The 13104-nt window shown below is 37.6% G+C and overlaps 1 protein-coding gene across 1 annotated transcript in view; it reads left to right on the forward strand.

Moving 5' to 3' along the window:
• The window catches only part of MROH9 (maestro heat like repeat family member 9), a gene marked incomplete at both ends in the record, with an annotated part of 76937 nt that extends 64025 nt beyond the window's left edge, over nucleotides 1-12912 (forward strand). The window contains 4 exons of the mRNA XM_079762047.1: nucleotides 5454-5606; nucleotides 7007-7058; nucleotides 10808-10870; nucleotides 12680-12912. Of these exons, the coding sequence (XP_079618173.1) occupies nucleotides 5454-5606; nucleotides 7007-7058; nucleotides 10808-10870; nucleotides 12680-12912 (501 nt within the window). The remainder of the gene's footprint in view (nucleotides 1-5453; nucleotides 5607-7006; nucleotides 7059-10807; nucleotides 10871-12679) is intronic.
• Between the last annotated feature and the right edge of the window lie 192 nt (nucleotides 12913-13104).

Below are 13104 nucleotides of genomic sequence, written 5' to 3' on the forward strand. Positions count from 1 at the left end.
TTCTAGTTTCTTAGGATATATTCCTAGGAGTGGGATTACAGAGTCAAATGGGAGTTCCATTTTCAGTTTTTTGAGGAAACTCCATACTGTTCTCCACAGTGGCTGCACCAGTCTGCATCCCCACCAGCAGTGCACGAGTGTTCCTTTTTCTCCACATCCTCGCCAACACTTGTCGTTTGTTGATTTGTTGATGATAGCCATTCTGACAGGTGTGAGATGGTACCACATTGTTGTTTGGATTTGCATCTCTCGGATAATTAGTGACTTAGAGCATGTTTTCATGTGTCTCTTGGCCTTCCTTATGTCCTCTTTCGAAAAGATTCTATTTAGGTCCATTGCCCATTTTTTTATTGGATCATTTATCTTCCTTTTATTAAGTTGTATAAGCTGCCTATAGATGTTGGAGATTAAACCTTTATCAGTGATAACATTTGCAAATATGTTCTCCCATACAGTGGGCTTTCTTGTTGTTTTGTTGATGGTTTCTTTTACTGTAATAAAGCTTTTTATTTTGATGTAGTCCCAACGGTTAATTTTCTCTTTAGCTTCCATTGCCCTAGGGACAGTATCAGTGAAGAAGTTCTTTCAGCATATGTCTGAGATTTTGCTGCCTGTGGATTCCTCTAGTATTTTTATGGTTTCCCATCTTATGTTTAAGTCCTGTATCCATTTTGAGTTTATTTTTGTGTATGGTGTAAGTTGATGATCTAGTTTCATATTTTTGCATGTATCTGTCCAATTTTCCCAACACCATTTGTTGAAGAGACTGTCTTGACTCCATTGTATGTTCATGCCTCCTTTGTCAAATATTAATTGAGCATAGTGGTTTAGGTTGATATCTGAATTCTCTATTCTATTCCATTGATCTATATGTCTGTTCTTGTCTTGTGCCAATACCAGGCTGTTTTGAGAACAGTGGCTTTGTAATACAGCTTGAAATCTGGTATTGAGATCCCTCCTACTTTATTCTTCTTTCTCAGGATTGCTGTGGCTATTCGGGGTCTTTTTTTATTCCAGATGAATTTTTGGAGAGTTTGTTCTAGGTCTGTGAAATATGCCATTGGTATTTTAATGGGGATTGCATTGAATCTATAGATTTCTGTGGGTAGTATAGACATTTTAATGATGTTGATTCTACCAATCCATGAACATGGTATGTTCTTCCATCTGTTTATGTCTTCCTCTATCTCTTTTTTCAGTGTCGTGTAGTTTTCCATGTATAGGTCTTTTACTTACTTAGTTAAGTAATTAGGTATCTTAATTTTTTTGGTGCGATGGTAAATGGGATTGCTTTATTAGTCTCTCTTTCTGTAAGTTCACTATTGGTGTACAGAAATGCCATAGATTTCTTGGCATTTAATTTTGTATCCTGCTACATTGCCAAATTCATTTATTAAGTCTATTAGTTTTTTGATGGAGTCTTTCGGTGTTGTTTTTTTAAAATATATTTTATTGATTTTTTTACAGAGAGGAAGGGAGAGGGATAGAGAGCTAGAAATATCGATGAGAGAGAAACATCGACCAGCTGCCTCCTGCACACACCCCACCAGGGATGTGCCCGCAACCAAGGTACATGCCCTTGACCGGAATCGAACCTGGGACCTTTCAGTCCGCAGATCGACGCTCTATCCACTGAGCCAAACCAGTTTCGGCTCTTTTGGTTTTTTTATGGACAATATCATCTCATCTGCAAATAAGGACAGCTTTACTTCTTCTTTTCCAATTTGGATGCCTTTTATTTCTTCTTCTTGTCTAATTGCAATGGCTAATACTTCCAGGACTATGTCAAACAGGAGTGGTGAGAGTGAGCATCCCTGTCTTGTTCCTGTTCTTAAGGGAAATGGTTTTAGTTTTTGCCCATTGAGTATGATGTTAGCTGTGGGTTAATCATATATAGCTTTTATTATGTTGATGTATGATCCTTCTATTCCCACCTTGTTGAGAGTTTTTATCAAGAAAGGGTGTTGGATTTTGTCGAATGCTTTTTCTCCATCAATTGATATGACTATGTGATTTTTATCTCTCAATTTGTTTATGTGATGTATCACATTTATTGATTTGCAGATATTGTACCATCCTTGCATTCCTGGGATAAATCCTACTTGGTCATGGTGTCTGATCTTTCTGATGTACTGCTGGAGCCAATTTGCTAGAATTTTGTTGAGGATTTTGGCATCTATGTTCATGAGGGATATTGGCCTGTAATTCTCTTTCATTGTGTTGTCTTTATCTGGTTTTGGTATTAGGGTGATGCTGGCTTCATAGAAGGAGCTTGGAAGTGTTCCTTCCTCTTAAATTTTTTGGAATAGTCTGAGGAGGATAGGTTTTAGTTCTTCCTTGAATGTTTGGTATAACTCTCCTGTGAAGCTGTCTGGCCCTGGGCTTTTGTTTGCCAGAAGCTTTTTGATGACTGCTTCAATTTCTTCCATAGTTACTGGCCTATTGAGCTGTTTAGATTCTTCCTGATTGAGTTTTGGAAGGTTATATTTTTCTAGGAATATGTCCATTTCCTCCAGGTTGTCCAGCTTTTTGGAATAGAGTTGTTCGTAGTATTTTTTAACAATCCTTTGTATTTCGGTGGGGTCTGTTGTTATTTCACCTCTTTCATTTCTGATTTTGTTTATTTGGGTCCTCTCTCTTTGCTTCTTGGTGAGCCTGGCTAGAGGTCCATCAATCTTGTTTATCCTTTCAAAGAACCAGCTCTTGGTTTTGTTGATCTTTTGTATTGTTTCTTTGGTCTCTATGTCGTTTATCTCTGCTCTGATTTTTATTATTTCCTTCCTTCTGCTTACACTGGGCCTTTCTTGTTGTTCTTTTTCTAACTCTTTGAGTTGTAGGGTTAGGTAATTTATTACCATTGTTTCTTGTTTTTTGCAGTAGGCTTGTAGAGCTATGAACTTCCCTCTCAAGACTGCTTTCACTGTGTCCCATAGATTTTGGATTGTTGTGTTTTCATTGTCATTTGTTGCTATGATGTTTTTTATTACTTCCTTGATCTCTCTGGTAACCCAGTCATTGTTTAATAGCATGCTGTTTAGTCTCCATGTGTTAGATTTCTTTGGATTGTTTTTACTGTAGTTAATTTCCAGTTTTATGCCACTGTGATCTGAGAAGATGCTTGATATGATTTCTATCTTCTGGGATCTGAAGAGACTTTGCCTATGTCACAACATATGATCTATCTTTGAAAATGACCCATGTGCACTTGAGAAGAATGTATATTCTGTGGCTTTGGGGTGAAATGTTCTAAAGATGTCAATTAATTCCAACTGGTCTAGTGAGTCATTTAGGATTGATGTTTCTTTGCTGATTTTTTGTTTAGATGATTTGTCCAATGGTAATAGTGGGGTATTAAAGTCTCCTACTATGATTGTATTGCTGTTAATCTCTCCCTTGATATCCTTCAGGAGTTTTTTTATGTATTTGGGTGCTCTTATATTGGGTGCATATATGTTTACCAGAGTTATTTCTTCTTGTTGGATTGCTCCCTTTAGTATTATGAAGTGGCCTTCCTTAATTCTTGTTATGTCCTTCACTTTGAGATCTAATTTGTTAGATATAAGTATTGCTACCCCAGATTTTTTTTCATTTCCATTCTCCTGAAAAACCTTTTTCCATCCCTTCACCCTCAGTCTGTGTTCGTCTTTTTTTCTGAGGTGGGTTTCTTGTAGACAGCAGATATATGGGTCTTGTTTTCTTATCCAATCCATTACTCTATGTCTTTTGATTGGGGCATTTAATCCATTTACATTTAAAGTTATTATTGATAGGTACTTATTTGTCGCCATTTTTATTTTTTACCCGTGTTCCTTCTTCACTTCCTTTTTTTTTTTTTTTTTTTTTTTTTTACAGCAGACCCTTTAGCATTTCTTGCATTGCTGGTTTGGTGGTAATAAATTCCCTTAGTCCTTTTTTGTCTGTGAAGCTCCTGATTTCACCTTCAATTTTGATTGATAGCCTTGCTGGATACAGTATTCTTGGATTCAGACGCTTCCTTTGCATGACTTTGTATATTTCATTCCATTCCCTTCTGACCTGATGAGTTTCTGTTGAGAAATCAGTTGCTAGTCTGATGGGGGTTCCTTTGTATGTAACTTTCTGTCTCTCTCTGGCCGCTTTTAAGATTCTTACTTTGTCGTTGGTATTTGCCAATTTAATTATAATGTGCCTTGGCGTCAGTCTTTTGGGGTTCATTTTGCTTGGGACTCTGTGAGCTTCTTGGATTTGTGTGGGTTTTTTTCTTCCCTATATCAGGGAAGTTTTCTGTCATCATTTCTTCAAACAGGTTTTCTATTCTTTGCTCAGTTTCCTTTCCTTCTGGAACCCCTATTATGCGGATGTTGTTTTGTTTTGTGTTGTCCCAAAGTTCCCTTAGGCTCTCCTCCTGCTTTTTAATTTTTTTTCTAGAAGCTGTTCTACTTGGGTATTTTTTCCCATCTTGTCTTCTAGCTCACTGATGTGGTCCTCTGCTTCTTCTAGTCTACTCTTGATGCTTTTTATAGAGTTCTTTACAGCAGCAATGTCATTTTCATTTCTTCTTGGTTCTTCTTCATTTCCTCTTGGTTTTTACTCCTATTGTCAAATTTGTCTTCCATTCTTTTCAGCCACCTTATGACAATTTCTCTGAATTTTTTCTCTGATAGGTTGCTTGCCTCTATTTCGTTTACTTCCTTTTCTGGTGATGCCTGCTTTTCTTTCATATGTGGGCTGTTTCTTTGTCTCCCCATGGTCTCTTTTCTCCAGATGTCTGGTTATGTAGTTATCTCTCTCCTTATCCCAGGCGAAATCTGACCTTTCCATGGTGGAGTGAAGAGCTCCTCTGAATTTGTGTGTTTGCGCCAATCGGGGACCGGTGTTCTGGGGCCCCCAGCTGTTCGTTGGTTGCTGCAGTTCTGGATTTTCAGGCTTCCGATAAGATCCACTTTCCCTTTCAAGATGTTGTGGTCTCCGCGTCCAAGCTTGTAGCTCCGGGAGAGGACCCAGTGGCAGTGGGGGCTGCCAGGTCAGGGGAACCCCGTCTAGCAGTCCCCCACCTTCTCCTGGAGTTTAGCTGTCCCTTAACTTACTGAAAACACTCCCCGTGCAATCCTCAGCTGTTCTTTCTTTCATCTCTGGGACAAGGCTCAGAACCCGTCTGTCTATTCTGCCACCATTTTCTCCCCTCCTCAGTAAATCTTATTTAAAATCAAACCAAGAGCTGACTATACAAACCCAAAGTTCAACCTATGGGGGACAAAACTGGGATTTCAACAGGTACCAGGGCATTTCAAAGCTCTTTCCTACTTATAATGATTTCATATATGTGTACGTATGTATACATATATGAAATACATACTTATGTAGTATATATACATATACATGTGTAAATAGATATAAATGTATATGTCACACTGTTTAAAGAAAGAAGCCCTAGAAATATCCTCAGATGCGTCTTTTCTGTGCACAAATCACAGAGTGACGCAGGCATTCGGAGCATGGCCATCCGGCACTTTGGTGAACTACTCGAAGACATGAGCCAGTACACATGGATGTTGAATGCCGTGATTCTTGAATCCCTGGTGCCTCTGGTCCTGTTTCTGGAGGATATAGAGACAAGAGTCGTGATGGTAAGTCCTGCCACCTTGTCCTTAGTTCTGCAGAGACGGGCCTTGAACAAAGAGATGCTCATCGACCTCTTTCTGCTTCGCAGGCATGTAAACATACACTGACAATCTGCGCCTTTCAATTAAAATGGTCAACATTTCCACGGTCCATTGAGCATCACAGTTTTGAGCTGGTGGTGCTCAACATCTGCAACAATATTGTAAGTGGCCCTTTGGTGTTTCCCACCACACATTATAGAAAGAACATGAAAGGATCTTCAAAACGATGGAAAGGTTTTGGGGACAAGGGTGAATCTTGGAGAAGGAAGGCGAAGAAAATGGGTGATAACAGCTAGGGCTTATGGCCAGAGAAAATTAACATTTACCCCTTCCTCTTCCTCAACATTTATCCTCTCTAGCCCTTGTTCCTCCAACCCAGCTACATGGATCTTTGGGTGGGTATAAAGATAGGAACATCTTTTCAGATCACCAAAAGAAAAAGTAGAAATATCTGGTCACTGCCTAATGAGCTGGTTCTCTGACAGCAGCATGAACTGCAGTGACAGATGGAAGCATGCTAACCAAAGGCTGGAAACACGGGGGTTGAAGGGGGAGGGTTGAGAATCATATAATTAACTGAATGATATCTGCAAACAGAAAGGTTCATACATAGAAATCTCAAGTTTTAAACTGGACCTTATTTGATATAAGCAATTAGGTTCTTTTCTCTGGAAGCCTCTCTGAAAGGAAACGAATGTACTTTTTCAACAACTGAGAGTGATTCCCTCCCCATTTTTTTATTCTCAGTTTATTTCTCATGGGAGCTACATTACAGATTTGCTATCTGATAGCTTGGGATTCTTGAGGAGCTCCCGAGTATACCTGAGGAGAGCAGCCATTATTTTAATAGGTAAATAAAATTCAATTCTCATTTCCTCATTTGTCTTAAAAGGTATAGCTAGAAGTCTTCCTTGAAGAAAAATTATAAAATTTTTTGCTTATGATGGACAGGACCCATCATGGTGGTGTCTATGATGAATAGAGGTCAATATGTATGAATAGCATAAAGTTATATTTTATACTAGACAGTGAGTATAGCTGTGTAATTAAATTATTATACAAAGTGTATTCAAGAAGGATGATTTCAAAATTTAACAGATGGCATGCCACTGCTCATTAATCCCCTTCACTGCTTAAAAATCACTACCCAAGGAATAAGATTAATATCTAAAAATACAAGCACCATCTTTAAGAAAACTTGGGCATCAATAACCATAACTCTAACAGAAGAGGAAGAGCTATAAAAGTAAAAAAAAAAAAAAAAAAAAAGGTAGGGTTGGGGGCAGTACAGGAAGATTCTAAGAGAAGATAACGAAAGTTTTCAATCTTGGGCAAACCTGACCAAAGAGGTTTTTTCCCACTAGATTCTCACCATGAAGATCCAAATTGACAATGCTTTATTTGGAATGACACGAAGTGAGTTCCTAACTTGGTAATGGGATTTTCACTTAACCCTACGTGGCAACAAGGAGTAGCAGGACAATGAGGAATCAGAAAATGCACAGTCACATTGTGGTTGTAGAGAGGAGACCGACAGTTACAGTAGAAGACAAACTGAATAATTATGGCCAGCACTAGAGCTCATGATCTGTGCTAGTGAGAGAGGAGGAAAGGAACACACACACACACACACACACATACAACCCGATGTCACAAGAACTTAATTTCAAACCAGAAAGAATTCCTTCTATTCTGAATTCTACCCTGGTACTTTCCACAAACTACCCTCTGTATATAACTATTGCAAGATCAAAAAATAATTAATTTTTTAAAAAAGAAATGGCATTATTTTTCTACAGAGGTATTTCCAAGTAGGAAGGAGAGGGAAAGAGAGGAAAGAAAATGAGAAACAAATTTTATAAAACGTTTCTACAGAGCAGATGAAAATCATGATAAAAATCTACATGCCTAGCTGGTATGGCTCAGTGGTTGAGTATCAACCTATGAACCAGGAGGTCACGGTTCGATTCTGGGGCATGGCACATGCCTGGGTTGTGGGCTCAATTCCCAGTAGAAAGCGTTCAGGAGGCAGCTGATCAATGATTCTCTATCATCATTGATGTTTCTATCTCTCTCTCTCCATCTCCCTTCCTCTCTGAAATCAATAAAAATATGCATTTTTTAAATCTCCAAGAATCTTAAAAACTTTTTGAAATAAAGATCTAAAGTATAGATACAAGCACACAGCCAATATATGATGGGGTAGTGGGAGCACATCAAAAACACACTTCTAAAGCATAGGAGGCATGTGTAAGAAAAATATATATAACCATCACAAAAGAAAACTGCATTGCAACCAGCGTAAGAGAAAATACATATTGTTGAAAACCCAGTAAGGGATAAGGAGTACAGGGTTGAGAAACACTAGCAAATGAAATGAAAACCAGGAAGAAACAGTTTGAAAAATCAAGGAGCAATGATTAGATATGAAAGATTCATAAAAGAGATGCAAATAGGCATAAATAAATTAATTAAATAAACAATGAGAACAGAAAAAAGTAATCAAAGATATAATTTAAGGAATAAAATAGACTTGATTAAATATACTAAGATGGTAAATAATTTTTTGATAAATATTTTATACAGAATGCAACATTAAGACATTTCCTTATAAAGTTATGGAACTTCAGATTTAAAGAATTCTTTGAGAATTAAAGCAATAAAAAGTCACTTGTAAGTTAAAAAAAAAATCTGGTATCTGATTTCTCTATTTCAGTTTTAACCTCTAAAATACAGTAGAGTATGCCTACAAAATCCTAAGTGGAAAAAAACTGTGACTGAAAAATTATACCCAACTATGAAGATAACAGGAAAACACTTTCAAAAAACACAAGGACTCCGGATAAAGCGTTGCCATGAATCCTTCTTGAATAAATAATTAAAGGATGGAATTCAGTAAACTCAAGAATGAATGGCTAACCTATTGCAAAAAGACATGCAGTATTTACTTAACTGCGTGGTCTCCACCAATTCTTGCTTTTCTCTGGGCCTCTGCAGGCTGACCTCTATGGTCTAACCCACCCCCCCTCCTCCAGCTCCCTTGCCAGTTTGCTTCCAGGTTGGTACAGTATTTAATGCCCATGAATGCATTTAAAGGGCAAGGATATGCTTAATATTCAGTAATAATTGTGACAATGTTACTCACAAATTGTCCCATCAAGAATCCCCACTGCACACCTGTTGAGAAATACCAACCAACAAGTTCTATATAACTGAAAATAAAAATGCCAACCAATAATTTCATAGATCTTGACAAGTCTATTCTAAAAGTATGTAGAAAAGTGAAAGGCCAAGATACCCTTAAAGAAAAAAATGAGGCCTAATAGTCCCACCAGATTTATTATAGATTTATTATAAAGTTACAGAATTGTAGACAATTTGTTATTCATGCAAAGATGGACAGAACAGTGAAACAGAATGGAAAGCCTAGAAATAGACCCATACATATACAGTGATCCTGCAAAGTAGTAGGAAAAGATAGTTTTTTCTCATAATTGTGCTGGGTCAATTGCACAGGTACATAAAAAAATCTTGACTTGTACTGTATGACATATAATTCTAGTTGGATCTACAATCAAAAAGTGTGAAAGGTAAAACCATAAAGCTTCTGAATTAAATACTGGAGAATATCATTATAATATTCCTGAGGCAGGCCAAAATTTCCTATCAGACCCAAAAAAATCACTAGCCATAAATAGAAAAGACAATAAATTGGACTATGTAAAAATTAAAGATGCATGTTCATTAAAAAAAACACACAATATAAATGTGAAAGTTTAGCCACAGGGTAAGAGAAGATACTAGTATTCCTAAGGTGTGTAACAATGAAAAAAATTAGTATTCAGAATTTTTTTAAATGCCTACAAATAAGAACAATATAGGCAACTATATATAAAACCAGGAAAGAGGCTTACTTGAATGGGCATGTCACAAAAGAATATCCAAATTACCAATAAGTATACAAAACTCTTATGAATTATCACAAATAAAGTGAATTAAAATCACAATGTGATACTACCACCAAACCCATTAGAATAACTAAAAGGGAAAAAAATTAACAAATGATAACAAATGTTAGAGTGTGGAGAAATGTTCACACACTGATGTGGGGAGTAAAAATTAGTACAACTGCTTTGCACTGTTTGGCAGTAACAATTGAAGGTGAACATAGCATATCCATCGGTCAGTAAACATCAATGCATACAAATGCATACCAAAATCCACATACAAGAATGCCCATAATAATAACATTATTTATAATAGACCAAAATTGGAAACACATATTGACCATCAGCAGCAGAATGGATTAAAAATGCTGAATTCATAAGGATGAAATATCACTAGCACATATTTCAGGCTTAGAGTACCATATGATCTGTGTGAGTGATTTTCAACCACTGTCCTGGGAGAATTTTTAAAACATGCAATACCTAACTATTTAATAGAGGGAACTAACCTCTTTTCCCTTAGATTGTCAAAATAAATGACAACAACCAACACAACAATAGCCATCTGGTGTGAATGAATCAAAATTATTCTTTTATCAGATCGACAAAAAAATATATATCTTGGTATGCTGTAGAATTTCAGCAATTAGTTTATGTGTGCTATGAGATGAAAAAGGTTGAAAATGGCTGGTCTATGTCACAAGTCTACTGGTGTGGGTGAAAGCAGCCAGAGATGATATGTACACATACGAGCCCATGAGCATGGCTCTGTTTCAAGAAAACTTCAACAGCCAACCTCTGCCATTAGCAATGAAAATAAATGAACTATTGCCCCATTAGAGAACATGGATAAATACCAGGTAACGCTGAGCAAGAGAAGGCAGACCCAAAAGAATGTATTCTGAGGATAGAGGAGCAGACTGGGAAAGAGCATAAGGAAGGCTTCTGGGATGCTAGGCACTTTCCATTTAGATGGTAGCTAAAAGTCTTCACTTTGTGGTCATTCATTGACCTGTGCAATTAGTTAGTGTGCATGTTTACAAACATACATATTTTTCAATGAAGAGTTTTATTAAATAAATAAGTATGTGAGAGCACTAAATGAGGACCCAAGGATAATCTAAAGATGCTTTGCTTTGAAGAAGGCAATGATAATAGCTAGATAACATCAGAGAATGTATTTTCATAATGTGTTTTGGGGTTTTATTTTGTGTATAGGATACTTGGCAATATTGGGTAGACATTTACTGCTCAGAGATGATATTGAAGTCATTATGGAGGGTAAGTGTTGAAGGCATAATGAAATCTGCATGCACAGGTCTAAATAAATTCACTATTGTGATTCTAGTCACATGAGTTCTCTAAAGATGCTGGGGATGGAAGGAGGGTGGTGGTAAGGGGGGAATCAAAGGACGAACTAGGTTAAGGGGCATCCCTTCTCTCTTTCTCCTCTCTCTCTCTCTCTCTCTCTCTCTAACTTAGAGCTCTTAGGAACAACAGAGAGTTGAGAACTGATTCACTCATTCATCCAACAGATATTTTCCCAGCTCTATTTTGGAGATACAGCAGCAAACAAACCAAGACCCTACCCTCCGAGGATTCAGTTTTAGGAGATAGCAATGTACACCTGCACCTTTAAGAGAAACTTCAAGAAGGGTATTATTTATTCTATCAAAATGCTGGGATCTTTGGCATCTCTCTCTCAGCCTCTATTTTCCAAACCGAGATCAGAATTACAAACAAGGTAGAACAGTTTCAAATTTACAGCAAAATTGAGTGAAACATATAGAATTTTCCCATATATCTCCTGCACCCACACATGTGCAGCCACCCCATTATCAGCATCCTCCACCACATGGTATATTTGTTATAACTGATGAACCTACAATGACACATCATTATCTTCCTTCCTTTTTCATTCATTCATGTATTCACTCATTTATTCACTACATATTTCTTGACTGCCTGGTAAATTCTCTATGTCTCTCCAAACCTTTTTCTTCTTTCTCTCCTTCTCCTACTCCTTTTCCTCTCTCTTTTTTCCTAAATCTGTCCTTCCCCCACCCCATTTCTTTTTTTAATAATTTAAAATATATTTTTATTGATTTCAGAGAGGAAGGGAGGAGAGAGATATAGAAACATCAATGATGAGAGAGAATCATTAATCAGCTGCCTCCTATACGCCCCCTACTGGAGATCAAACCTGCAACCTGGGCATGTGCTTTGACCAGGAAGCGAACCATGACCTCTTGGTTCATAGGTCGACACTCAACCACTGAGCCATGCAGGCTGGGCTTCCCTATTTCTTTTTAAGAAAGAAAGAAAGAACTTTCCACAAACCCAGGACCTGGAAATAATGATATTAGCCTATCATCTATAATAATAAAAGCATAATATGCTAATTAGACCAGACATCCTTCCAGACATCCTTCTGGAAAACCTTCCAGACGAAGCTGGGGCTGTGAGGGAAGCCGGGGTCCTGGGTGCCTGCCGGCGGCGGCCGGAGGGAAGCCGGTGCCGGCAGCTGGGGGAAGGAAGGCCTACTCTTGCAAGAATTTCATGCATCAGGCCTCTAGTTATATATGTAATCCCAGATGTTTTTAAAGAATGTTAGTTATTACATGGTTATTTTCAAAACAACCCTAACTGTTTTATAACTTTTTTTTATTTATTCATACATAACAGTGCCAGGGATGGCAGGAGGTTGGTGGTTAGAAGGGGAATCAAAGGAAGAACTGGGCTCTGTTATTCCAATTTTAAAGTAGTTCCCTATTGAAGAACATTTAGACTGAGTCTCACTTTTTTCATTATTATGAGCTATATTGAACCTCTTCGTGAATTTATGTATATGCTGTCTAGAAAAATGCTCAGCACATAATAGACACTCCATAAATGTTTAGTGAATATTTCCATTTTTCTTTTAATGATGTCTGGATAAAACTTCCTGGATGCTATCAGTCAAATTAATAAAAATTGGGGGTGGGGGAGGAGAAAATAGAGGAGGACTCTGAAAGGTGGGGCTGTTCAGAGTTAGAGCTTCTCAGACTCTGAGACAGATGCCTTGAACTAAGGGCCCTTCTGCCATTACAGCTGTCGAACGAGTGCTTCTGGATGAAGACCGTCTGGTCAGGGAGTTGGCAAAAACAACCTATGAACTTTTTAAGAAAGTAGCCCGTAAAATGACCTCCTCCGTTATTAAACAGAGCTTCCGAAGATTGTTTAACTTCATCTACATCAGAAAAGTGAAGCCTCTTTATAACTTGCCTGGAAGTCTCAAGGAGATTAAAGAAACAGATAATTATGAAAACAAGGTGGAAGAATGAGACATTCGCCAGTGCCTTGGAGCACAACTCACAAGAGGAGTGGTTTTCCCTTTCCCTCTTGATAACCTGAGTCTATTTGTAGATGCTTTTCTGAAGGAAAAAGCATCTAGGAGCCATTTTACTGTTCCTTCTTAATTGTCTTCAAATATAGAAATATGTTGCCTCTCTAGGTCTGACAGTGATCAGAAGCCT

This window comes from Cnephaeus nilssonii (genome assembly GCF_951640355.1).
Source record: "Cnephaeus nilssonii genome assembly, chromosome: 21".
Classification (NCBI taxonomy): domain Eukaryota; kingdom Metazoa; phylum Chordata; class Mammalia; order Chiroptera; family Vespertilionidae; genus Cnephaeus; species Cnephaeus nilssonii.